The sequence below is a fragment of the Zonotrichia albicollis genome, chromosome 14, assembly GCF_047830755.1.
Source record: "Zonotrichia albicollis isolate bZonAlb1 chromosome 14, bZonAlb1.hap1, whole genome shotgun sequence".
NCBI lineage: Eukaryota > Metazoa > Chordata > Aves > Passeriformes > Passerellidae > Zonotrichia > Zonotrichia albicollis.
In genome coordinates this window covers 19,199,261-19,225,654 of record NC_133832.1, presented here as the reverse complement: position 1 = coordinate 19,225,654, position 26,394 = coordinate 19,199,261, and the positions used below count along the sequence as shown (strand labels likewise).

Sequence of the window (26,394 nt, the reverse complement as noted above, 5' to 3'; positions counted from 1 at the left end):
TTTTCTGATTACTACTCATCAGGAAATATTAACTTTTCCTACTGCAGGTCTTGCAAAAACACTAAAAGAAGATTTTTATCCTTAAATTTCTTTCTTTTTATGTGCCAAAACGGAACTCTGTTCACTGATACATACCACAACTCCAAACTGCTCGGGCTCAGCAAGGTCGTTGTATTCATCCTTTAATTCAGCTAAGGCATTGAGCTCCTTCTGCTCAGGAAGATTCTTCACCAGGTTCTAAAACAAACAAGGCATTATATCAAATTTGTTACATTAAACTACCTAAGATATTAAAAATAACATGCTCAAAATACCACAACATGGAAACGCACGAGGAAATTACGGGACGTTTATTTTATTTACGCAGCTCTAACTTTATATAAACATCAAATCAAAGCAGCAATTATTTAATACAGACATCAACTGCTCTGCTGCAGTCTCTGATTTGAGGAATGTATTAAAAGGTTAGAGTATCATTTTTCAGGGCCTGACAGCATCAACGAGTTTTGTCTCTCTACAATCTCCTTTTGCCCTAATGGTTGCACCTTGCTCATTAAATATCAATCAAGAAATAACTGGTCTGTGTAAAACATGACAGAAGCAGCAAAAAAAGAAAAAAAATTAAAATCATTAGACATTCAAAGTACACTTAAAAATACCTGATAAAAAAAGGTCAACAACCCAAAATTGTACAGATCTTATAAATGGCAAATATAGTCAGGAAAAAATTCAATTGGTTTGCAGTCTTATTCATGTTCCCAATCTGACTCCTGCCTGCCATTTTCATGTGGAAAATGAGCTATAACCAAAAGCAGAGGCATTTTCACATACCTGGATCAAGGATTCACTCAGCTTCTCCTCATCCACCTCTAAAATCATATTTTTTATTTCTTCGTAAGGCAAACGGAAGGAACCCAAAAATATTGCTGAAATTCAGTAGCACATCATCAGAATCAAAAAGGTCAAAAAATATTGATATACAAAGGCAAACCATTGCTAGCAACTCAAAAAGTCACATCTCCATCTAAATTGTTCCACAGTTAAGTCTCCCATATAAACAAATGCTAGGTAGGCACACTGCTGCACTTTGACTTATAATGAATTCCCTTTCTAAGAAATGAAACTGTGACAACAATTTTAACTTTTCATTCAGCCTCAGCTGCTCCCTAGCAATGCTACTTTCCAATAAAGTTTTATCTTTATGAATGACATCTGAATTCCTACTTAAGCAGAACTGCTCAGCCAATAATAAATATCTTTAGCTATTATTATTATTGGTTCCATAACGATGTATGAGTAGCTGTACAATTGGGTCAATGATATTTATGTGATATTCCAGAAAAGATTTCACATTAAAGTGGCAATGAAGAGCTGGGCAAAGTAAGAAAAATGCCCTAACTCTACCACTTTTAGGGCAACTGAACTTATAGAAGAGACACACAATTCAAACCCTTCAAAGATGGAGCTCTCAAAGCAATTTGATCTCAGAATGTTATAAAATCTCAAGAGAGCCCCACTCAGTAAACTACAAAGAATTCTTAACAAATGGATCAGCATAACATTGTGACAAAATGCTTTATATTCAGCCTAACTAGTGTGGCTGATTATCCTGCATCCAAGCTTTCAAAATTAGAAGTTTTCCATCAATTGTGAACTCTTCTATCATAGTTCATTTTCTGCTCATGGATTATTAAACCAGCCCACATTTGGTTTTATACACTTACTGCCATGGGCACAGTTGGACCAGTGACATTTATGGTGTTTCTGAACACCATAAATATTCAAATAAAAGACTCTGCTACTCTTAATGATTGATTTGCCTCCACAATTAATGAAGAAAGAAGCTGGATGGCACGAGTGGGCTGGTTTTGTTCCCATCTGCAGCAGTAGTACCTGCACCTCTGGAGCCTATTTGGTAATTTGGTAATCTGGTAATCTGCCTTGCCTTGAACCTCCATTTCTGCATTGCTCTGACCAAAGGAACAATCTGGAATGGCCCCTAAACCCATCCCACAAACCCCACAAACTCCACCCACATCAGTGATCATTTAATTGCACTTCCAGTCCTGAGCAGTTAATTTTGTCAGTTAATTGAGAGAATTAACTGACAAAAACCCCAGGAACTCATTAAATCATTTTTCCATGTTACTTTTTTTCATTTTTCCCAAGTTGTGCAGTGAATTCACAATGTGTATTTAAACACCACAGAATTTAAGAGTCATGCTCAAATTAGCAGTTTTTAGACAAAACAATTGCACATGCAAAAAGAAAGAAGAATTTATGAACACTGAGGTGTAGATGTTGCTTAGACATTGACCTGATGCCCTTCACATCACTTACATAAATTTTGTGCAGATTTTCCATCCAAAACTCTTAATTCTTTGATCTTCTTCTTTGACTGAGCTGCTTTCTTTTCTTCTGATTCTTCTACAGGCTTTTTGGCTGGAAAGAAGGTATTTATTAAATTCTATTCATTATTACAGCAGTTCCATCTTAGCTAACAGCAAGTCCATTAGCAAGCCATAATAATACATCTTTTACAATCAGTTCAAGGCAAAGTGACTGCACTGCCTCCACCTGCTGTAAAATATCCAAACAAAGCAAACGTCCAAAATAGAGAGAAACAAGGAATAAAAATACGACAATGAACAATTTTCCCGAGCAAATAATATTTATGTATTTTAACCCCGTGGAATTTCAGTTCAGCTCCAATTCATTGCAAGCATTTTTAAAAATACAGGGATTTGTTACCTCGAAGCACATGAGTGCCCTCTATTGAAACATTAATAACATTTGTAAGTTCTTCATCCAAAACCAACAACATAAATAATTTGATATTTATCACACTGAACAAAAGTATGTTTTCATTAATTATGTTGTCAGTGGTAAAGCGCAAAACTTAGAAAACAGTGTGTATTTTAGAGTGATTTCTTTTAAATTAGCAAGATTCACTCGTCTTATATTCAGCACTTTAAATTACATGGAAAGAAATGTGGCATTGGAGTACCTCAAATATAAGCTGATTTTTTGCATAATTTAAAACAGTCAATTTTTGCAGAATTTTCTTAAGCATTAAGTAAACCCATTAACAAGGATTTATTTCCTTTTAAATATCACATAACATATTTGGCACTGAAGGAACAGAATCTTAATGTGCTTAACATTAATTGAACTTAATGAATATTTTAAGTCATTCAAAAGTAACTGAAAAACTGGAAAGTCAAATTAAGATGAAGTTTCGAGCAGACTGAATACAGTTTTGCTCCTCTGAGCACTATTTTTTGTTGCACTGTAATGAGCCATTGCGGGTTTAATTACAGGTATTTCCTAAGGAAAAAAATGTTAATTTTTAGTGTGAAGAATAACATAAAACCTGTGTTTCAATCTCTTTAATAAAAAAATAATGTAGAATGTCTCCTCACACCCATTACCAGCAGGAAAACATCTGGCACAAAGCAATTCTGCTGGGTTTAAAACCCTGAATAATCAGTTTATCGTGGCCATGTTTGTGCCAGTCCAGGCAGTGCCCTCAGCCCCAGCTATCTCCAAAGAGCCTAAATCAGAGAAAAGTGAACAAAAAGATGGTTCAACAACGAAGCCCTGAGCCCCCACCCCAGACAAGCCCAGCATCCCCCAGCTGCAATGAGCTCCTTCCAAAACCCTAAAGTGACATTTCATTGACTAATCAGGCCCTCAGCACTAATTGTTCTCAATTAAACAAGGCAATGAGACCAGGTGCTCAACAACACAAACAAAAAACCAACCAAGAGTTAAAAATGAGCCGTCCCATGGGCAGGCAACAAACTTCATTACAAGTTTTGTTCTGTCACAGCAGAGAGAAGGCCTGGGCTTGTGTGATCCAAGAAGAGGAGTGTCCTACTGCAAACCTGATCTGTTCAAGAGTTGAACCCTCCAGACCCCCAGGAATTGAGTCTTTAAAGCTCTGAACTCCACAAACAGGTCCCAGACTGTCTCAGGAGCTGGGAGCACCAAAGACAAACCTGCATGAAACACACACCCAGCTCCTTGGCCTGCAGACTGCAGAACAAGAATAATAAATGTTTTTGTTACCAAATATCACCTCACAGAAAGCAAACTTTCTTCCTACAGTGGTAATTCACACAAGAAAAGAAATTCTCAATTCTCACACAATTCTCAGAAAGAGCAAGTGACAAACACCCCATGAGCAAGAGATCAAGGGCAGAAGTGACACACCAGCCCAGTGCAGAACAGGTATTAAAGTTATTCAGCTGCTCCAGTAGCAAAAAAGGAAATGTGGTTTGGGGTTTAAACACATAATATTTGATAAACAGACACACAGAGGGTGAGCTGAGGCAGAATTCGCAACAGCAGCTCTGCCTGTACAGGGCACAGGAGGAGCTTCCCTTATCACCCCTCCTCACCTGTGTGCAGGCGCACTCTGCTGGCTGTAAAATCAGGAACTGCATTTAATCCACAGCACATCACACATTCACAACAAACCACAGCACATCACACATTCACAACAAACCAGGGCTGCTCTGACCCACTCAGGCCTGAAGGGCTGCAACACCACTGCTTACAGAGCATCCATTTAACAAACATCAGATGTCTAAGGTTAAAGTAAAATTTTTCTACTTGAAAAAGGCCAGAAGAAATGTTCTTTTAAAAAAGTTGTATCTTTCAAAGTTCATGCCAATTCACAAAAAACAGAGAAACACTAGAACCAGATGCTTTTGTGACTGCACTAAGGCCACAATACAGCATCAACACCAATCTTAGCAAGCCCAAATTCACAGGCAGAAAGAGACAATAAAATTTCTAGATAAGACAGTTCCTAGAACCTCTCCACCACCATTTCAGCCATGCTTGAGATGACATGGAGCATCAGAGAGCTCTGCTCACACAATCCATCTCAGCAGCGATTCAAGTGTCACACAACCACGGATTGCGGAATTTGGAAAAACAATTAACTCAATTAAAAAGAGACTTGATACTTCCCAGAACCCAATGCACCATTGCTGACCGACCTGCCAGCCCTCGTCAGGCTCTCCCTTCACAAGTGCCTGTTCAAAGATAGGACACTCCTTGGTTTGATGCCACAGAACCAAAGGGAGAGATGAAAGAAGGATTTTCTAGCAGCCAGCACAGGGCAGCTCAGAAAAGCAAGATGAAAAATCAATGTGGAAGCTGAAGCAGCTGTATTGCTTCATAGAGACCGTGGAGTTCAGGGCTGTGATTGCTCATTACAGCACTTTGATAATTGTGCTGGCTCACATCCTCATTCAAAACCAGCTTCTTTCCAAAGCAAGTCCCACAGACACCACAAGAGCTGGTGCTGCCACAGCCAGGTTTCCATGGCAGAAATGGTGATGGTTTAAATCCAAAGGTGCAGCAGAGGGGAATGTCCTTTACTCTGAGCTCTGGTGATGAAGCAATAGAGCACTCACTGAAAGAACAGGTCTGGAGCAGTGAGTGTGTCCTGGGGAGTGCTGAGCTGCTCATGCACAATTACTCACACCATCAGAGCTGTACAAGGCTTTGGGAGGGCTTTTCTTTATACCTGGCCTCAGACAGACAGAAGAGGGACAGGGACCTTGTCATCTTATTGCAAAGCTGCCATACCTTCTCAGTGCTTTCTCATGGACAGCTCCTCACAGCACTGACTCCTTCTCAGCACAACCAACAAACTCCATCAAACTCCAACTCTCTCCTCACCCAGCTACCCCACTCTTTTGTAGCACTCTTCTCCTTATTTGCCACAGCTGTGACCTGTTCCTAATCTTTGGTGATTGGCACAGCTGAACTCCTCAGGTGTGAGGGTCCCTTCGGCACTGTCTGTATTTCCTTACACTCTGTCCCTGCACGCAGGGAAGGACAGGCACCGTGACAAAGCCGAGCAGAGCCCAGGCCCTTCAGCACACACAGATCCCTTCTGGAGACCAGCACACACAGATGGAAACACCAGCACTGCAGAACTCACTTTTTCCTAATTTAGAGTTCTATTAAGTTAGCAATAACACATTTGTTTATCAGTGTTGGAGGGAAAAAGCTGATGCAAGAAGCTGCAAGGCATTGTTTGCTGCTCATCTGACATTTCCCAGAGCATGGGCAGCTCCAGCTGTGCCTTCAGCTGGGAACTCCTCTAATCCCACTGCAAGTGCCCTGCTTGAAACCCTGCAAGCCCAGCCAGGGCATACAAACCCTAAACAAAACCTTATGTAAGCTTAAAACACATTGAGCAGGGCTAATGATAATAATGGCAAAGAACATACATAAACAGGTTGAAATACTTTGGAGACTTAATTAGGAAAAAATCCTACCATCAGTACTTTTGTACTTCTGTAGGAAAAAAAAAAGGAAGCATACATTATTCTTGAAAATTATCATTTTACACCTGTTCATTAATTTAGCTACTGAATAGCATTTGAAGTGGCCACGACTAATTTTTTGAAATATATATGATTTTATTTAATGATATTGAAGCTGTTAAAGCATTTTATTATGAGCTGAAATGTCCAGTTCATATGAAATTCCCTTCTTTCTTTAAATTATCAATGAGTGATTTTAATAAATAATTAACAGCAAAAACTGTCAGTCATGAACAGGATGAGGATGAAAATTAAAAGGAGCTAAAAAGGAGTACATGAAATTACAGCATGGAGAAAGCAGATATTCAGGTGAACTTTAGCCTACCTTATCATGAACCTAAGTCTCCAATTTCTGTCAAGTCTGTTCACACAGCGAACAAAAACATCCTTATATTGTCATGGGAAATGAACGAGTAATTTCATCTTATTTCCATCTGGCAAGTGGCTTCCCAATTGCATTTACCAGTATTTGGCAGCAGAAGTAAACAAACCAAAGAAATTCACTGCTTTGTTATTGCCTCTGCCTGAGACAAGAGCTGCGGCTACTACAGGAGTGTAGGAGAGAAAAAAAATTAAGTGTCCATAGAGTTGCAAGGGATGTGAAGTACACCGACAAGAGAAGACTTGAGCAGCTGAAATTAACAATTACATTGAATTTATCCCACTCTCAAAGAAAAAAATTAACTCCTGATGTGGTATGACGTGATAGAAAAATGAAATAAAGAGCTAGGAATGCCACCAAAAGATTAGAAAGTAATTTGTAGCACAAAAGTGCAGCAAATTCTGTTGCAACACAATAAAACTTCTCAAAGTCTGGCTAAATGGATCATCTTGGAATGCTACTGACAGTCTCCCATTCCTTTGCTAGTCCTGGAGGCACTCAGAAATGGAAATAAAAGTCGAATAAAGGGGGAGAAGGAAGGAAGTCAAACACAAAGCAATCTCAAATTTGCTGCTGTTCTTTTCCCTCAGCAATACAGATGTGCCCACAGCATTCCCAGCTGGAATGGGACAGGGAGCTCAGCTGGGCACAGCCTGACCTTCCTGCAGCCACCTGGGAGAGCAGGGGAACATCAGGGAGAGCAGGGGAACATCTGGGAGAGCAGGGGAACATCTGGGAGAGCAGGGGAGCCATGCCCAGGCTCTGGCTGCAGGAGCACAATGAACTCTGACAATATTTGTGTGCTCACAAAAGCCAAACTGCACAAACAACCGGCTGATCATCAAATGGACTGACTCGGGCTGGAAAAGGCCTCCAAGATCCTGAAGTCCAAGCAGCACCACCATGTCCAGCACCACGTGCTCGAGTGCCACATCCAGGTGGCTTTGAACACCCCCAGGATGCCATGTCCTGGTGCCTTTGAACAGGATGCCATTTCCCCGGGCAGCCCGTGTTAATGATGCTTGACAACAGCAGTGAAGGCATTTTTCCTGAGATGCAATCCAAACCCCCCTGGTTCAACCCCAAGCCCTTTCCCCCGCTCCCGTCCCTCGTCCCCTGCAGGAGCAGAGCCCTGGGGCTGCAGCAAGGAGGAGGGCACAGGGCAAGGCCAGCAGGGGCAGCTCCCCGGCCAGCCCTGCATGCAGGGACACAGAAATGCAGAGGATGATGAGGAGAGGCTCTGGCAGGAGCCACACACTCCCCTGGACCCTGCAGGGACTGGGATTGAGGTGCTTTCCCATCCAAACTCATTCACAGCTCCACTCTGTCGTTTGGGCTCCAACTTTGACAAGCAGGAAACATTTTCCCCAAATATCCAGAGAGAAACGCAAGAGCATCAGCAGATGTCAGCCACGCCTCCTGTCAATTCAGGCAGCAGCTGTGGGATCTCATGTTTATTCCCAATGCCACCTGGCATTTTTCAGTTCACCTAAAATCACTCAGTTACCAATTCCTGAAGCAAAATTAATTAAGCACTCCTGCTGTCACTCTGTCCTTTCTGCAATCAGAAGAGCTCAATACCTGGTACAGCAATAAAAAAAGAATTATTACAAAGCAAGCAATTGATCTAAAAGCAAATCTTACACTGAGCTCTCAAGATAAAAAATAAAACTAACAGGGAGGAAAAAAACATGGAACCTCTTGCAATCTTGTATGTTTTTTGCCTAATTAATGTAATCAAGCTGAAGGAAGTGGCATCAACCCAACAAATTATGCTCTGTGGAAGAATAAAAAAGATCATAACTTAGTTTTACAAATTAGTTTTGCAAAAAAAAAAGTAACAGGGGATCTGTACCCTTATTAATTGTTTGTATAATTGATTGCTACTTTATTCGACCACCACATTTAATGACTACTATTAATTTCACATGAAATATTCCTTGCTCTGTTAAAATTGCCCTAAAATGACTGTAAACAGTCTAATTGTCAATCTCTAGCAAGAACTTGTGCAGCAAAGTTGTACAGCTAAAGTGAACCTAATTACCCACTCTGCATTGGGATGGCTTTCAGCTCTTTATCAACAGCATCAGGGGGTGCCTGGGCCACAAAAAATCCAAAAAAGACAAAACAACCAAAACAATAACTCTCAATGCACACACAGAAATGCCCAAACACACCCACACCTAATTCCAATCCCAAATTTACCCACAGCTGATTGCAATCCCAAACACACCCATGGCTGATTCCAATCCTAAATTTACCCACACCTGATCCCAAACACACACACCTGATTCCAATCCCAAATTTACCCATGGCTGATTCCAATCCCAAATTTACCCATGGCTGATTCCAATCCAAAATTTACCCACACCTGACTCCAATCCAAAATTTACCCACACCTGACTCCAATCCCAAATTTACCCACACCTGACTGCAATCCCAAATTTACCCACACCTGACTGCAATCCCAAATTTACCCACACCTGAGTCCAAATACTCCCACACCTGATCCCAATCCCATACCTGCCTTTGCCAGTGGAAGATGCTGCTTTTGCTGTGAGACATGAAAAGCAAATATTAACAACTCACGACACACAAATGGCCACAGCAACACAGATGAACATTAGAAATCAAACAACAGCAGGCAAACAAGGATTAAACTGAAAATATCCTCCGTGGGGCCCATTTACAGTGTGGGAGATGTGCTGGAAGGAGCTGGAATAAAACCCAGGGGCCTTTTCCATGACCTCTCTCCCATTTTGCCATGAATATTGCAATGAAGCAGCCTCAGGACTGTGCCCCCCGTTTGTCCCTCTGCCCCAGGGCTGGCAGATCCTGCTTGCAGACCCTGAGCTCTGCACAGCCCCGGGGTGTGAGCCAGGAGAGCCATCCCTGCAGCTCAGAGCTCTCACAGGAGTTTTCTCCTAGGGGACAGGAGATGTTTGCTACGTCAATAAATTGCTGCCCATAATAGCATTTCTAATTTCAACGGCCACATGGCCCAGTTGTATTTTTTCCTCTGACATCAGGCCACCATCACCACCAAGCTGAGACAGGACAGCTGTAATTATTTCCCAGATTCTGATGAGTTTTTTATCCATACAATTTTCAAAAGTAAAAAAAAAAAAAAGTATCAAGACTCAGGAAAAAAGTCATTAAACTGCTGTCATATTTTACCAAGATTTCAGCAAACTCATTTTCTTTTATTACCATGAGAAGTCTAATAACCAGATATCTCTTAAATTATTAGTTCACCCACTGTTCCCCTTGATGATGCCCATAAAAACTCACCTTCACAAACAAACACACTTATGGGAATCACATTTTCCAAAGGAACTTGCCAAATTATGAAGCTAAAATCCCAATAACCAAAATCCTTTTATACAGTCGAGTTAATTAGATATTGGTGTTGAATGGAAAACACTAAAATGTTAATAAAAATCAAGTGATAAACTGATTTCTTCTATCACTGTGATATCTGACATTTAACAATCCTGAATAAATATTGAAACACTAAGTAAAATACTCATATCCAAACAGACATTTTAGTATTCTCTTCCTTTTTAAAGCATTGCTCTATCAACAAGGTTTTAAATAAACATGCATGCAAAATACATAAACATATGGAATCCAAATTGCTTGGCTTTTTAGTGTAATGTAGCCCACCCTGGTTATACACTCTGCCCTACAATCAAATACACAATGTTAAATTTCCACTGATTTAGTACACAAGGAATTTGATTTCATGTTTATGTTTTTCACCCATTTAGAGTATATAAATAAATAAATAAATAAGATTAGCTGGTATTTATTGTTATATTGAACCTGCAGAACTCAAAAAGCAGCTTTCATAGGCCTCAGGGCCAAAGCAGAACTTCACAGGGTAAAAGGATCATATTAAAAATAATTGGCACATGATCTGCCTTAATAGATTCCATTAATTTCAGCAGTAAAAGTCAGCACCCCATGAGGTCGACTGGTAAGCAGAGCTTTGATAGCTGATCAATAGAAATAAGGATAAAATGTTGGGAAATGAGTCCTCCACAAACAAATATTGAAAACTGAGGCATTGTGGAGGGCAGTACCAAACCAGGGCAGGGAGTGTGAGGAGGCTGTGCCCAGCAGGGCCCAGCACCAACCCTGTGCCAGGGCTGTGCCAGGGCTGTGCCAGGCTCTGAGCACACAGCGCAGGGCACGGCTGCTTGGGAAGGATCAAAGTTTGCTAAGAGTCTCACAGATATGTAAGACATAGCTATTTCTTGGCAGAAAGAGTTTTGAATGTAGAATCTGAAGGAGGAGGAGAGATGAAATCAAGTTTTGATATAGGAGAAAAGAATTGCTGAACCTGTATTACTGGATAACCAAGGAGGCAAAGGCTGTGTTAGTTAGAAGAGGTTTATATGGCTTAAAGCAAAGGATAAACCCACCCCAAACAAAAAATTTTTACCAAGTACAGAGATACCACAGGCAAACAAGACTGTTGATGCTGCAAGTAGAAAAAAGGTCTCAGAATTTTCCATTGCAAGAAAACTGAAAAACACCTTATAGCTTAAACTGTAATGTACTGACTCCTGTGACTGGAGAACAGTAACATGAATATGTAGTTATGACAGGCTATAGATAAAAGTTAAGGTATCAACTGGTTCTACTGTATTAAGATGCTCAGCAAAGAAAAGTATATACTGCATTGTAAGCTAAAGAACAGTATACAACGCAGTGTAACCAAAAGCAAAGGGTCTCCAGGGCTGCCTGCAGCTGGAGCTGACAGCTGTGGGCACAGCTCTGTCATCCACAACCCTGGATGCTGTAACACCTTGGGTACAATAAACTGCATTTTGTGTACAATAAACTGCATTTTGGGGAGCCCCTGGAGTCCCACATCTCTCCTTCAGGCTCTTTGCCTCACTCAGGCCCCACACTGCCCAGGGAAGGCACTGTCACTGTCCCCATCACTCTGACCAATGCCACCTCAACCAGGGCACCCCAACAGTTCCATACCCTGGGACACTGCAGTGCTTCTGGCATTCCCGTGTCACTTTGGAACACAGCCAGGTGTTTGGTGACAGGCACATCTGAGAGCCCCTCAGTAAAGGGGGGGACCCACTGATCATTTCTGGGTGATGGCCAGAGGGGTGTTTTACTGTGCCTTCTGTGGGTCATGGACTATTTGGGTCTGCCCCTTTGGGCAGGCTCTGAAAACACAGAGAAATAAGTAAAAATTAGCTATTAATGAGATGTTCAAGGAGAGAAAAAGGAGGCAGCAAACCAGGATGACCAGAAGCAGCAGGGTTAAAACTCTGCAAAACACCACATCTGTCTGAAATACAGGGAAGTGTAATGCCACAGGTTATAAATGCTCAAAGATCCTGAGTTCACTGAAGACAAAACACAGTAAAGACTTTACAAGGTGTAAAGATGTGACCTCTGGCTTGGAAAAAACACCAACTGCAGGCAGCTGAGAAGGATCTCTGTTTAATTCATTCTGTGTACATGCAGCAGCAGCCATTTAATAGATATTAACATGTATTTACTCTTAGGACTGAGCAGCTGCTGAAGATGAAATGCAGAGCACAACCAGCCTGAGGTCAGCCTTGGATGGTTCTGTGTGCTGCCACCACCTTGGATTTACCTTGGGAAAGCTTTCCTGGGGCCCAAGTGCCCACAGTGTTGTGAACGCTCAGGCAATGATTATCTGCCTGCAGGACACACAAGATAAATGACTGCCACATCACAGCATTCGTCCCAGGGGACACACAGGGTACTAAATTAAGCTGCTTGCATTGGAGCACACTAAAAATAGTGCAGAGCACACAGCTCCCAGCCTCTCACCTTCAGCCAGGCTCCACTGCTCACCCCAGCACAGGCAGGATCCGCTGGGCAGCCTCAATTCAGCACCTGAGCTCTGCTTACCTTTATACCACCAACACAGGCCAAACCTGGCTACAGTGACTCATTAAGAGTCTCTGTGCCAATGATCCAAATCTTCAATTAAACAACAAAAAAAACCGCCAAAGAACACCTTGGCATTCACTCCACAGGTACCCCCATTCAGAAAATGCAGCTTGATGATAATTCCACACTGACTTTACCACGTGGGCTTCTGCTTTTAGAAAGCCTTTAAGCCATGGCCTTTTCACAGTGGGAAATGATTCAGTAGTGGTATTCTACAATAATGACATTCCCACCTCACAGGACAGAATAAAGCACCTGAGAGGAAGTTCCAGAGACATTTCAGTTTCTCACATTGCAGAAGACACAATATAGAGAGTCGTAATTATAGCTTTACATCCATTTGAGATGATTAATAAGTAATTCCAAAAGCTGATACTTTTGTTATTATCTGTACTAATGCCTATGTACCTAGTATTTTCAATTTCTCAATGAATTCAAAAACTTAATAGCATGATTGTTAACTTTTAATCCTTTAGATAGCTTTTGAATCTCTCCTTCTCCAAAGAACCTTTATTCCTGTAGGTAACAGAAGTATCCTTGCTCTGCTATAAATGGCAGAAATTCTTGCAATAGCAGCTATTCTGTCCAAAGCAGCCTGGAACAGCATTACAGGTGAAGCAACTATCACTCAGAGAAATGTTCCATGTCAAGAGCAGATGACATTTTTTTTGAGCTTTTTGGTCAGCAATAAGAAAGGAAAAAACAGTTTTGCACATAAAACATAAAATCCATGGAGAGGGCATCATTTTTCTACAAACACAGAATCACTGCAGGTCAGCACAGTGAGCAAGTGGAACCAGGCCATGAATCAGACACATTTTGTCACTTTATGCTTCTGCAGGAAACAAAACCCCACACTCTATTTCTTTTGATAGAAAGTAGATTTAGGAGGAAGTGCAGGATGTGCTAACTATGGTTCTGCTGAAAGATGCAGGGGGCAGCTCTTTAATGCAGCCTTGAAAGAACTATTTTACAAGCAAGACCATCAATTTTGCTTATAACCATGGCTTTGTTTACAGTGGGGTTTTATTTATTTAAGCAAATACATTGTTATTCCTAGAACTCTGCTGGAAGTGTTCAGCACAGTGAAAATATTGGTGCAGAACTTATTTAATAGTCAGCACCAACTGTCCTGGTGAGGAGCTGGTCTGCTCGCCAGCCTTTCCTCTGGAGGTTTTATTCTTCCCTACTTCACTTGGGTCACAAATTCCCAGCCAATGTTCAGCTGAAGAACCTGCACTGAACACTCAGCTGGAATTGCCTTCACCAACACTGAGGGAGCTGCCAGAAAATGGATTTACAGCTCCAAACCCATCAGAAGGCAAAAGGAATGGTTCTAAAACCATTCTGCACAGAGCCAGAACTGACCTCTAACTCATCATCACTGCATTTGATGTGCATTTACAGACAGCAATGCCTGCATGTGAAAGAGAAGCCACACCTGAGGAGAATTGCCACAATGGATAATCCCAACAGTTCATTGAGCAAAGGATTGCTGTCAAGCCCATAGGATGATTTAATCACATCATCACTGAATGGTTCGGGGTGGAAGGGACCTTAAAGATCATCTTGCTCCAAGCCCTGCCATGGGCAGGGACACCTTCCAGTATTGCTGCTCAGAGCTCCATCCAACCTGGCCTTGAGCACTTCCTGTAGAGAGTAACTAGTTTCACATTTAATAGATTTTTAGGATATCTAACCTAACTTCCCATGAAAAATCAGTTGTATACTTGAAGAGGAGCATCTTTTGCAGGTTATTCTTTCTGTTTTGACATTAGAGAAAGCATTCTTCTCAGTCTAATCTCTTTATTTATTCATACAGAAGGGGTTTTATCCCAGGAATATAGATTTCTATTTGCTTCAAAACAAACAAACCCCATTTCTTTTTGCGGTTCAACACAGATTCCTTTTTCAATTCAACTTCTGAATTTCTTTTTCATCGGATTCATAGGAAAAAAATACTCTCTGTAAGAGCATTATAGATCAAGAGTGCTTCATGAATGTATTCATATTTCATGCTAATTAGTCTCTGTACACAATCCCTGTCTCTGCAGTGCCAGTACATGTGTCTCTGTCCTCAGCTCCTCATTAAGAGTGCTGGGCTTTATTTGAGCACTGCATCACTGAGCCTCCATCAGACACTGGCAATGCAGAGCTGCCTTCCTTCCCCTGCTGGATTCCACACAAAGCTGCAGCTCCTGAGAAAAGCGAGCACGGAGGAGGTGCAGAGGTACCAACCTGCACCAGAGTGATCCCACAGTGGCTCCAGTTCCAGGCTGCTGCAATGGGTGGGCAATGAACATTTGGCTGTGTGTCACCAGCAGTGACCCAAACACTTCCCTGATGGGAACCTCCAACACCTTAAAGGTTGGGAAGAACCCACTGGACCAATTTCCTTGGTAGGAAAAACCCAAAGCCCTTGAGATTTCACCTTCCCTTGGCTTTTCTTTATAGTCACAACTGCTGCTCCATCTTTCCTCTTCAAGATTTTAATTTTCATATTCTGAGAGTTGAGGTATAACAAATTAATACAAGAACTCTGCAAGCAACCACCTAAAATATAACACATTACTAAGACAACTCAGTCACAACATAGTTATAAATACACAGAATAGGTTTTTTTAGACAATACATGTCTGTCCCCACTCCAATGCTACTTAAATTCTTGTTAAATTCCTCCAGTGAAGCTTTCTGCCAAAATAACTAATTGAAACTTGCAGAAAATCTGAGCAGCAGGGGCTATTACTAATATTTTTGAGAAGTTTTTCAGTGCCAGAGATGGTTTAAGCAAAGGATGGCCTTGCAGCAGGCACACACACACACAGAGCAGAGCCCCTCCCATGCCAGTGTGCCACGTGGCACTGAGCAGGCAGGGGATAATCAGTTTGTACCTGCACAACTCCTGCACTCACTCAGGAGCCAGCAGGACTCCCCACTGCAGATCCCTGCTCCTCACATCTCCAGCAGGGAGCTCTCACCTGCCCCAGTGATGCTCCAAAAGGGTTAAGCACTGCCAATTAAAGTAAAACTGAAGGAATGGCCTCCACTTCAGAGCATCTGACCTGGATTCAGAACAGACAGAACGCTGATTTTGGAATGAACTCCATTTCTGCAGCAATTCTGGGGAATACATTATGCTGTACCTCCAAGCAATCCATGAATAATGATAGCAGCCTTCAAATAGCCCAGACCTCAAACTATTTCCCACCTGTCTCCTCATCTGAATACAATTTAATTCACACACAGGCTGTTTGGATTTGATTTTCTGGAGGTGCAATTATTGCAGTTCTTGCTGTAATGCTGATTAAGACAATGCCCAGACTTCTCTCTCAGAACCCTCTTACGGAACAACAATTCTCTGAAAAAAGAAAAAACCAACTCAGCTGCATATGCAAAGAAAGCAGGCTCCAGGAACAACAAACTGGAGAGAGGAAAATTGCATCCATCTGACCCATCCCTCTTGATTTCCCCCCCTTAGGAATCTACCACAAAGTTTTAAAAGCAGAGTCCTGAGAGACACAATCAAAGTGTGTCCCACAGACCTGCAGTGAAATTCCTGCCTCTGTCCAACCCTAAAGCATGAGCATTCTGAAATGATTACATAAATAAAATCTTAGAGGAAAAGAAGACAATAAACAACAATAGCACAACTGACACTGAGCCTAACTTCTGAAAAAGTCTGAATAGATTTTATTTGTTAATCTGGGATATTCTTCATTCACTGTTACAGGATGAGAATAACTACAGTCAGCAGGTCACACCAACAGGACATGTATTTTCAAAATAAATTATGTTTTCTTAGACTCCTTATTACAAAATACCTTTGACATAGAAATTAAGCTATTGAAAGGTGAGTGCATTAAAATGCTATTTGAAATAAAATGTTAAGACCTGATTTTTACAATCTTTACCTCCTAATTGGAACTTTTGCTTTCTTTTAGACCCTTCTGAATACTACACTCATATCAGTCCTTTGGTCTCATGATGAATTAAATGGGTTCTGATGCTCTGGAAATAAGACTTGGACTCTAAAATAAATCTAAGATCATGTAAGAAGTAAAAAAATGTACATGAAATATCAAAATACAGAGATACATAAATCTATGCTAGATGGTAATATTTTCAGGCAGCAGTTTGTTTAAACCATGCAAAGCTTTTTCACCCTTGAGTTTGAGAGTTTATCTGCTGCATAAATCCAGCGGAGAAGAAAAAGAAAGTGAAAAATAGTAAACTAATAACTCATTCCTCCTTTATGGTACTTGAATTTATTCTGTTGCTGAAAAACAACAATTTCAAATACATCCAGAGATGAAAACAAACCAATCTGCTGCACTTCTGTGCGAAACAGATATGAAGACTGATGACCGAGGTGTGCAAGGCAAGGAAATGAAATTGTGCTGCCACAGAGCCCGGGGTGACCCCACGGCACAGAGCTGATCCTGCTCTCTCGGATCCCCCCCTGCTGCAGGGAGAGGCTGGGGAGGGAAGGGAACCAAACAAACCCAGCTGAGCCAGCAGCAGACCAAGGGAGCCACCTGCAGTCTGCAATCCTGAAGCAAATTCCTGGGGAGTTCAGAGGTTTCTCTTCCTTTTTCTGTTGCCAAAGCAGCGCAGGAAGCTGAGCTAGAGCAGCACAGCCACACAAAACGCAGAGATCTCTGCATCAGCCGAGCCCTGCTGCCTCACACCTACAGATGCAGCTGCCTCACAGGAAATCTGGCCCAGCTGGATCCACTGAAAGCCTGAAATGTTGAAGTTCTCTGATGAATTAGAACTGGGCTTCTCAGCATAGCAAATTCAAAGCCATTTTCTACAAGTACTAATTGCTGCTCTTTGTATTTACTTACAAGTCCCAAATGCAAATGAATGCAAAGAATTTCCTTCAAGTTGAATGGTGCACTGACCTACCATATATTCTTTATATACACATTATACACATTATTTATATACATATTCTAGACATTATACATATAAAATCAAAACCTGAACATTTTGTTCATGTTTTGCTCAATTACAGCTCACATGGAAGTTTGTCTTTTCTCTTGTCCCTTCCCACTCAAATTCCCATAATGTGGAAAATACCACTGACCTATTAGGACCTTGCTTCAGTTTTGAAAACATATGAAAATGATTGTTGAATTGTATTTTAAAAGTCTAATTGTAAAGCAACAGAACCCTGATGGAGAAGTTTTCCCTTGAGGCAAGCTGGATGGATAATGAATTCTGCATTGGAACAATCCCAGTAGTTACAGACTATTATGTACTAATTACTACCTTTACAGACCTACTGTACACATAATTAATTTCTTCAGAGCACTACTATCATTCTTGACTGGCAAAATACACAACCTAAATTACAAGAGGCAGAAATTAACATGATCCTTTAGGGAGAAGGCATTAACTTGCTTTGTAGTGTTTTGCAATTAGACCATCAATCACACAGTGAGGGATGATTTGGAGAGCAGCAGGCCCAGCCCTGAGCACTGTCCCAGTCCTGAGGATGGGATGTGCCACAACCTGGCTGCAAACCACAGCACTGCAGCCTCCACCTGCCCTGGCAGGAGGCACTTCACATTCAATTTATGGGATTTAACATCCCATGAATCAAACAGGAGCTTTTGGACATCATATTCCAGCAAGCACTGAAGACATGGCAGTGCTGCTGCTGCCCTCCCTTCTGCTGGTGGCCAGAGAGAAAATTTCACATCAGCTAAGGGACAAAGGCAAAGTTTGGTAAAAGAGTGATTGCCATAAAATGACCTGCTTAAATTATTTCAAAGATCATGTGGTTCTTGGCAAGAACACCAGTATTTTAAACTGTTAATTTCAGTTGTGGGTTTTAGGACATTGTACAGAATTAAATCATACACATTTATGATATGATAAACTCCATCAAACTCCAAACTCCATCAAAAAGCAGTAGCCCAGGTTTCCTGAGATGCATAACTACATTGCATTAATAATATAACATGCAAAAGTTATTGTTCAACTTCACAACAATATTTCTCCCCAGAAGTACCACACCCCTTCAGCTCTGGCTGCACTCCCCTAAAGCAGACAGCACTCAAACAGCAGCTGGCAGCTCAGTGACAGCAACATTGAGTCATTTCTGGAGTACCCTAAACCAAAACTGTGTTACATGAGAGAAATTCATCGTGTTTTTCTCATTGTACCAAAGAGCCATGAATAGCATTCAGAGGTTAATCAAATTTCAGTGCTACAACTTACAGGGAATCACGAATTTTTAATAAATGTGCACACTACCATTGCTTTTACTTCAGTTACCATTCCCAGTGGCATTCCAAAATTCCACAGAACACAAAACAGTAAACACTAAGTCATCCAAACTGCTTTTGGCAATTGTCAGTTTGCTTCCACTCATCCCTTTGTTTGTTTTACATGCTGACTGTGCTCCTGGGAGAATATCACATGCATTTCTATTTGGCTTTTCATCACTCTCCTGTAATGCACTCGTGAAATGGGATAAAGCAAGAGTGAAATCTGATCCCAGATGATGCCTGAATTCAGCATTTGGGACATCATGGAGCTGCTTAAGGACAATGGGAGGAAGAACAGTGAACATCAATCCATGTTTCCCTTTCAGATGGCAGCTGCAGGAAAAGTTGCTTCTGGCATGCAATTCTTTGGGTCTGTGCTGCAACCAAACGCTCCAAGAGTCTTTTTGACTTCCAGCAGGTTCTCAAGTTTAAAAAAAAACCTTGAAACCAGACAGACAACTCCTCCTTTCTGCAGGAGTCAGCCAAGTATGATTTTCACATCCTGAGTTCTGTGCAGCAGCATTTTTAATGTGCATCCTTTGCTATGGCATCTTGTTTTCTACAGCCATTAACTGAGAACAAAACAAGGGAAAATATCTGAGGCTATCAGCACACCAAGCTATTGGAGGAGCTGCTGCTGTTCCCTGTTTTACAACTGTGCAACTATGTCAACAAGAATTTCTTCTCACTGCAAACTGTCAGCTATGTCAACATTTCAAGAGGGTTTTTTCAGCATTTTTAACGAAGAAGCTTTTCAGGAATTCTGAAACATTTCTTCAGATTTCTGGTGCAAGAATTCAGCTCAAGGTAGAAGTTTGTCCTTCCTGTTTAGAAGGGGCTCACGCCATTCTGTCATCTGCTGCTGGGCATTGCTTCCTGCCACACCAAAGCAAGTGACCAACTCCTCAGCATTTTACCCTCCCTGCAGTGCTAGGAACCAAGAGTTAATGCAACTTAGGCATGGAAAAAAGGATAAATTACTGCAAATGATGCTTTTGAATTACTGCATGGAATAGCTGAACATTTGGACCAGGAAGTGCTTCCAAGGTGTGCTGCAAAAAGAGAATTCTAATGGTTTAAATTCACTGACTACTGAGAGGAACATGAATCTATCTTATGAAAAACACAGCCATGACCAACTCTTTGAAGAGGTTTCAAAAGGACACAGAAAAAAACCGTATTCAGAAATAATTCAAGGAATCTACTCAAGAAATGGTTCATTACAGTCCTCTGAGAGCCCTTCCTGAATTAATCTTTTTTAACACTGGCTTAGCAAAAACTGCTGTTCTTATTCCAGAAATTCTCAGCTAGGAATAATAATGCAAATAAACATGATTTTAGGATCAGAATTTAAATTTAATTATAATTCCATTAAAACAAAACTCACATCTGTCTGCAACATACAGTGCACTTTTAAAAGGTATTATTGCAAAAAAGGTTCCTCCCCTCATGCTGTAAAGTGAAGGGGGAGCAATTCTTGTAATAGACTGTTATGCTTAATATATGTTTTAAATCATCTTCCTGCTATAAAACCATCAAATGAATTCCATGGTTTTGCACAAAGCATAAAAGAAACTGCCATTACACAGTTTTAAACTTAATAAAAACACAATAAAGAGCAAAGTAAGAATGTACCTTTCATTTGGGTTCCAAAGGTAAGTGCCAATTTTGCAAACAGCTCCGGGTCCTCAAATTTATCTTCTTCAGCTTTTACCCAAAAGCTGTTTTCTCCTATTTCTTGAGGCTCGATCTGCAAGGAAAACAGAGTCAATCAGGAGTGTTTCCAACAGCCAAGGTGAAACAAATGCTACAGAACCTCTGTGAGAATTGGGCTGAGGAAGCTCAGCCCCGTTCTGGAACGTTCCATCCCTGCTGTTCCTGCACAAGCACGGGGAGCTGAGCTGCCCACAAATGGCCTTTATTGTACTTCTCCCACTCAGCAAGTTCTCCAAACAGAACTAAAACCAGCAGCTGGCTCTGAAAGTGTTCTAGCTCTCTCTAGAGAGTTCCCAAACTCTTTTCCCTGCTACCTGAGAACTGTGTGGAACAATTTCCCAGGAAATGGAGTGGCCAAGGGGACCTGGCAGAGACTGAGCTCTCTGCTGCTGTACCAAAGCAGGAAAATGCTCTGCAATACAGAAGCTCAAAGACAACTTGACTCTTCATGTAGGACTCAGAACTGCTGTTCTGTTTTCAAAATATGCTCCTCTAACAGCTTTGAGCACATTATTAATTATTGTTTATAAATTTGTTAAAATGAAAATAATTTCCAAGGGCTATTTAACTTCAAGATGAAATGCAGGGAATTGAGCAATACTGCATTTGTCAGCCTCAGTCCAATTTCCCTGCAACATCCTGGTCCTCCACCTTCCAGCCCTGCTTTACAGCAGCTCCAGGGAAGACATTTTAAAAAACTACCTTAATCCAACACTAATGGGGAAGACAGTTACAGCAAAAGGGACCAAATTAAACAGTAAGAATTTTATTCCTCAAATGATGGCTCCTTAAAAGTGATGATCAAACAGACTTTGCACTTTCTCAGCAGGCAGGGGATCTCTGGCACTGTTCCCAGAGCACTTTAGCAAAGCGTCCATCTGCACTTCCTTCCCATTGTCACAGCCAGTGCTCACAGACACTTCAGAAATTATTCCTACAAACTCCCCGATGGAACTGATCACACTGAAATTGGCTGCAATCACCAATATGTGTTACACAATAAAAGCTTGCTTTTCTCGGTGCTTACAGGACAGCAGTCTATGTCCCACAGTTCCAAAACTCCTGCAGAGCATCCTGATCCATCCTTTCTCCACAAGACATTTATTTCCCCCTTCCACAATGAAGAATGGAAGTTATCACTTATCCTTTTATGCAATTATTTTATCAGAATTACAGAAAAAGTAAGGATTTTAAAACTGATTCTAAAATTTATTTAAATTAATACTCTAAAAACATGGCAGGCTGTTCAATATCAGTCTAGTTAAATATGGAAAGCCTGTTTTTAAACTGTGGCCACCAGATATGCTTTCAGATTGTTTGAGCACATCTCCAAATATTTTGAAATCATTTAAAATCATTGAAGCATTAATTCTTCTGCCAAAAGAAACTATAAATTGGCATGCCACACATTTCCACACAGGCTCTCTCTCAGCCTGCTGGATCCCTCCTCCAAGGCTGGTGGGATTATTCTGCTGTTTTGTTACCTCAAAGCCTTTTGACTACTCAGAATTTAGAGGAACCACACAGTATGGAATATATAAAAGTCCTTTCATTTGCCTTAATGATTCAGTGATTTCGGTACTTTTTCCTACACCAAACATCAACACATCTGTCATATTTTAAACCACTAAAAACTGCCAACCACAACTTTAGGATGCAATGATTTAGTCTTGATAACAGATCCAATTATCTAATACTCTACATTAATTTTGTTTCTATGGAAGGAGCAGCAGCTACACTGATCAAAAAGCGGTTTTAAAACAACACAGCCCAGCACACACCTGGATTTTTGTGTAACTTCTCCTGTTAGAGGGACTGGATATACTGAGAGCCAAGGAATAACTGGGAACTGCTTTAAGGGCTCACCTGCAAATCAGATTGTGCTTGCACTTTACTGCTCAAGTAATGCTTAGATTCTGAGATGGTTTTAAAAATGAAATGTGATTAAATACAATCAAGCTAAGACACTGGAAGCTCATGATGCCCAAACCTTTCCCTTGAGCAGCCCCACGGCTCCTCCCAGTGGCCACAGCCCTGCTCCAGCACATCACTGATTGAGAACAATGAATAGCTGGGATAAATTATCAACAACTAATGTTAAAGCCTGATATCAGCAATGCCTGAACTCACAACAACGCCAAACATCACAAATCTAAAAAGCTTAAGTTGGTTTGCTTTGCTAGGTATGTGTGAAAGCTGCTTTAAAACAGTTTGGACATACAGGTATACTTTTATACAACTTGAGGGATGTTCACTGCAGCTGAGACAAGGCACTGGAAATAAGCTGGCTTCTGGGGACACCTGGCACCACAATGACTGGGGGTAAGCTGCCCTCCTGGGACACTTGGTACAACAATAAGCAAACGAATGAGATTTCAAAACCCATCACTGCATGGTACCAAGCCTATCGGTGCAGTGCAGGACGGGAAGGAACATCATCCCCACACCTCTGGCATACCTTTGACCAGTTGATTCTCTTCATGGACACTTCCAGCTTATACTTCTTCTTCTCCTTCATCCCGTGGGGCAGCGCTGGCACCATGGGGAAGGGGGCAAAGGGGGCCCCTCCCAGGGGGGGAGGCATTGGGGGCCCCCCGAAAGGCGGCGGGGGAGGGATCGCGCCCCCGGGCAGGGGAGGAGGAGGAGGAGGAGGCCCCGCCCCTCCGGGCAGAGGGGGAGGAGGGGGCACTGCTCCCCCGGGCAGAGGGGGCGCTGGGGGCACACCGGGCAGAGGAGGGGGAGCTGGGATGGCTGCACCGGGCAGAGGAGGGGGAGGGGGAGGAAGGGATGCCCCAGGTAAGGGAGGAGGGGGAGGGATTGCTGATCCACCTGGCAGGGGAGGGGGTGGGGGAATTGTTACTCCACCTGGCAAAGGAGGTGGTGGAGGAATTGTTACTCCGCCAGGCAGGGGAGGGGGCGGAGGAATTGTTACTCCACCGGGTAATGGAGGAGGAGGAGGAATGATTGCTGCACCAGGGAGGGGAGGAGGAGGAGGGATGGCTCCAGCTGGGAGTGAGGGCGCTGGGGATGGTGGGACGTTCTCACTTGGGTGGGCTGGAGGCATTGCTGGGGCTTCTGTCAGGCCTGGACCCTGGAACAGAACAGAGGAATTCCCTTCATCAGTGACAGCAGGCAGTTTGATATGAAGCTGAACCAACCAGGACGGTTTTTAGCCAACTGCATCTCAACAAAGTGAGAAATGCAACTGTTCTCCTATTTAAATGAGAAACAATAACAATAGATTATCCCACGTACCATAAAGCTGCCAAGTAAACTGAATAACCTAGCATTTTTATCAAAACAAATTGTTTCAATTTTAAAGAAAATTTAATAGTAGCAGTAACATTTAAGTGAACAGAACAGCATTTTATTTCTTACCAATGCACAAAACATTTATCCCACTTAGGACACCCCAGCAAGCTGGGGCATCAGAGATGAGAATAACCATGGTGAATTTTAACAACACTCATTGCTGCTGGGAGAGCTTCCCCAGCAATCAGTGGAGCAGCTGGGGCAGTGGAAGAGGCCACAGGACCACAGTTGTTCAGAGCTGTTCTGACACCTGGAGGGGTGAAGGGCGTGCACAACCTGCCCTGCTGTCGTTTGGAGCTGTCTGAGGGGGCTTCTTTGGTGAGAGGAAGAAAGAGCAATCACAATATCGACTCTAATAAGTTCTTGCTAATTAATAAGGAAGTGAAACAGCAGCATGTCAAACCATCAGAGGGGTGAGTGCAGCTAAAAATAAGTGTCATCAAATTCTGTGGGGAGCATAACACCAGAAAAGGGAACAGATACCAGAATTACATGGTTAATTAACCAGTGGTCAGCATTACTGTGAATGCCCTGTCATGTCTGGATAATCTGAACTGTGTTAGAATCAATAACACAGGATTAACAATTAATTAGACTAAAAGTACATTTTTTATTTTGCACAAGGCACAATGTGTTTCTTTGCTCACAAGTTATAATGCAACAATTGCTGGAGAACTCATTAAAACATTTGTCACATTTCAGTGGAACACTGGCTTGTAGGAATTTGTAACAAACAAAAATTGGCAAGAAGGAAGTAAGAACAGGAGTGGTTGGGCCTCCACCTTAGTGCCCAAATAGCAAGTGAGATCACAGGCTTTAAGGCAGAAAAAGTAAAGACAAAAAGGCAGACTTTGCCTAGCATTGAAGGAGTACAAAATAAGCCAGACCGAGGCAAAAGCACTAAATTCTAATATCTGTTAGTTCCTAAAAGGTATAAATGACCTGTCTAAATCATAAAGCTGGTGTAAAAAATAAAAAAGGCTTACATAAAGTGTAAGAGTAAAAACTATATATAAAACCAAAAGCCTTTAAAAATAAACACTTCCAAAACAAAAACTCTCTGCAAAACATACTGAAGCAGCAATGTGAAAGCATAAACATAAACCTGCAGGAAAAAAAAAAATCAGGCTGGATCCAAGATTTTTGTAGTGTAAGGAACATTTTTTCTCAATAAAGCAGGTACCTGTGACAGGTTGAATTTTGTAAAATCTTACCTCCATTAACTATCCTTAGTAACTTATGCTGGCTGCCAAACAAATCAATACACCTTTACCAGACACTCCAAACTCCAGACAGACAAGTTACTCTGGGGCAATTTTTTCTCAACTCCTCCTCAAAAGAAAACGCACTCAGCTGTGGAACTTGATGGGACATTATTTTATTACCTGGGTCCGGAGCTGTTTGACTTCTGATTCAAGTTCTTTGATTTTCTCCTCTCGTTTCTGCAGCTCTGCTTGTGCCTCCTGTCGAGCTGTGAACTCCTCATCAAACTGCAAAGATTTAACCAGAACAGCAGAATTAGTCCTGTTACGGCCACACCAGAGCCTACACTGGCAGGAATTCTTTGAACAACATCAGAGCTGCAGCAATTATGCAATTTTAATTCTTTTAGCAGAATTTTTCTATCTAACATGTTCACTTGTAGCACCAAATTTTTTTCCATCAGTCAATGACAGAGAACCACCCAGACCCAGCTACTCAGGTCAGGTTCTTCCCTCCAAGAGAACACTGCAGACTTCTCAAACCAAACTCGAGCACACATCTATTGCAGCAAGCTTAAATTCATTAAAAATGAAACCTGCAATCATCATGTTCAAGAACATGTTCTGCCATTTGGCTGAAAATACCTACTTAGAACAGACCAGCAAAAAACACCAAAGTTTGGAATTATTTCAATACACACCTCCATAATATCTGAACTTCAGTACTACTGCATCTAATATAGCACATTTATTCATTTCTTTAAGCTTATACCCATGTTTAAGTTAATTAATTATGATTATTTCAGGACAGGAGACCAACAAGTGGAATTGTGAGAGCCACAATTTCCCAATTTCAGCTGAGAAACAAGCTGGCTGTGGTCCTGTCATGATTCTGTTCCACACCATGAGCAGGACTTACCTTCCTGGAAAATTCTGCTGCTTTCTTTTCACTCTCTTCTACTTTAGCCTTGTCCACACACGCATCTAGAATTTAAACAAAATACCACACACAAATCAAGTCACACATATCACAGCTCTGAGGTGCTTCCAGCCATCGTTTCCCTGTGAGCCCATGACACAAAAGCAACAGGCACTTTTATTTTTGACCCTACCTCATTTCATTACAAGCATTTGGGCTGGTACTCCACAATCACACCTGTAGTTTACATGCATATTTCCAGAATATGACAAAATTCCCAGCC

At 41.6% G+C, this 26,394-nt stretch overlaps 1 protein-coding gene across 4 annotated transcripts in view; it reads right to left on the bottom strand.

Moving 5' to 3' along the window:
• The window catches only part of DIAPH2 (diaphanous related formin 2), a 168,826-nt gene that overhangs the window by 107,533 nt on the left and 34,899 nt on the right, over positions 1-26,394 (bottom strand). For all 4 annotated transcript variants that reach the window (XM_074551318.1, XM_074551319.1, XM_074551320.1 and 1 more), the window contains 7 exons: positions 26,112-26,176; positions 25,376-25,480; positions 23,137-23,769; positions 20,598-20,712; positions 2,341-2,442; positions 832-926; positions 136-237 (listed from right to left, as the gene is read on the bottom strand). In XM_074551318.1, the coding sequence (XP_074407419.1) occupies positions 136-237; positions 832-926; positions 2,341-2,442; positions 20,598-20,712; positions 23,137-23,769; positions 25,376-25,480; positions 26,112-26,176 (1,217 nt within the window). The remainder of the gene's footprint in view (positions 1-135; positions 238-831; positions 927-2,340; positions 2,443-20,597; positions 20,713-23,136; positions 23,770-25,375; positions 25,481-26,111; positions 26,177-26,394) is intronic.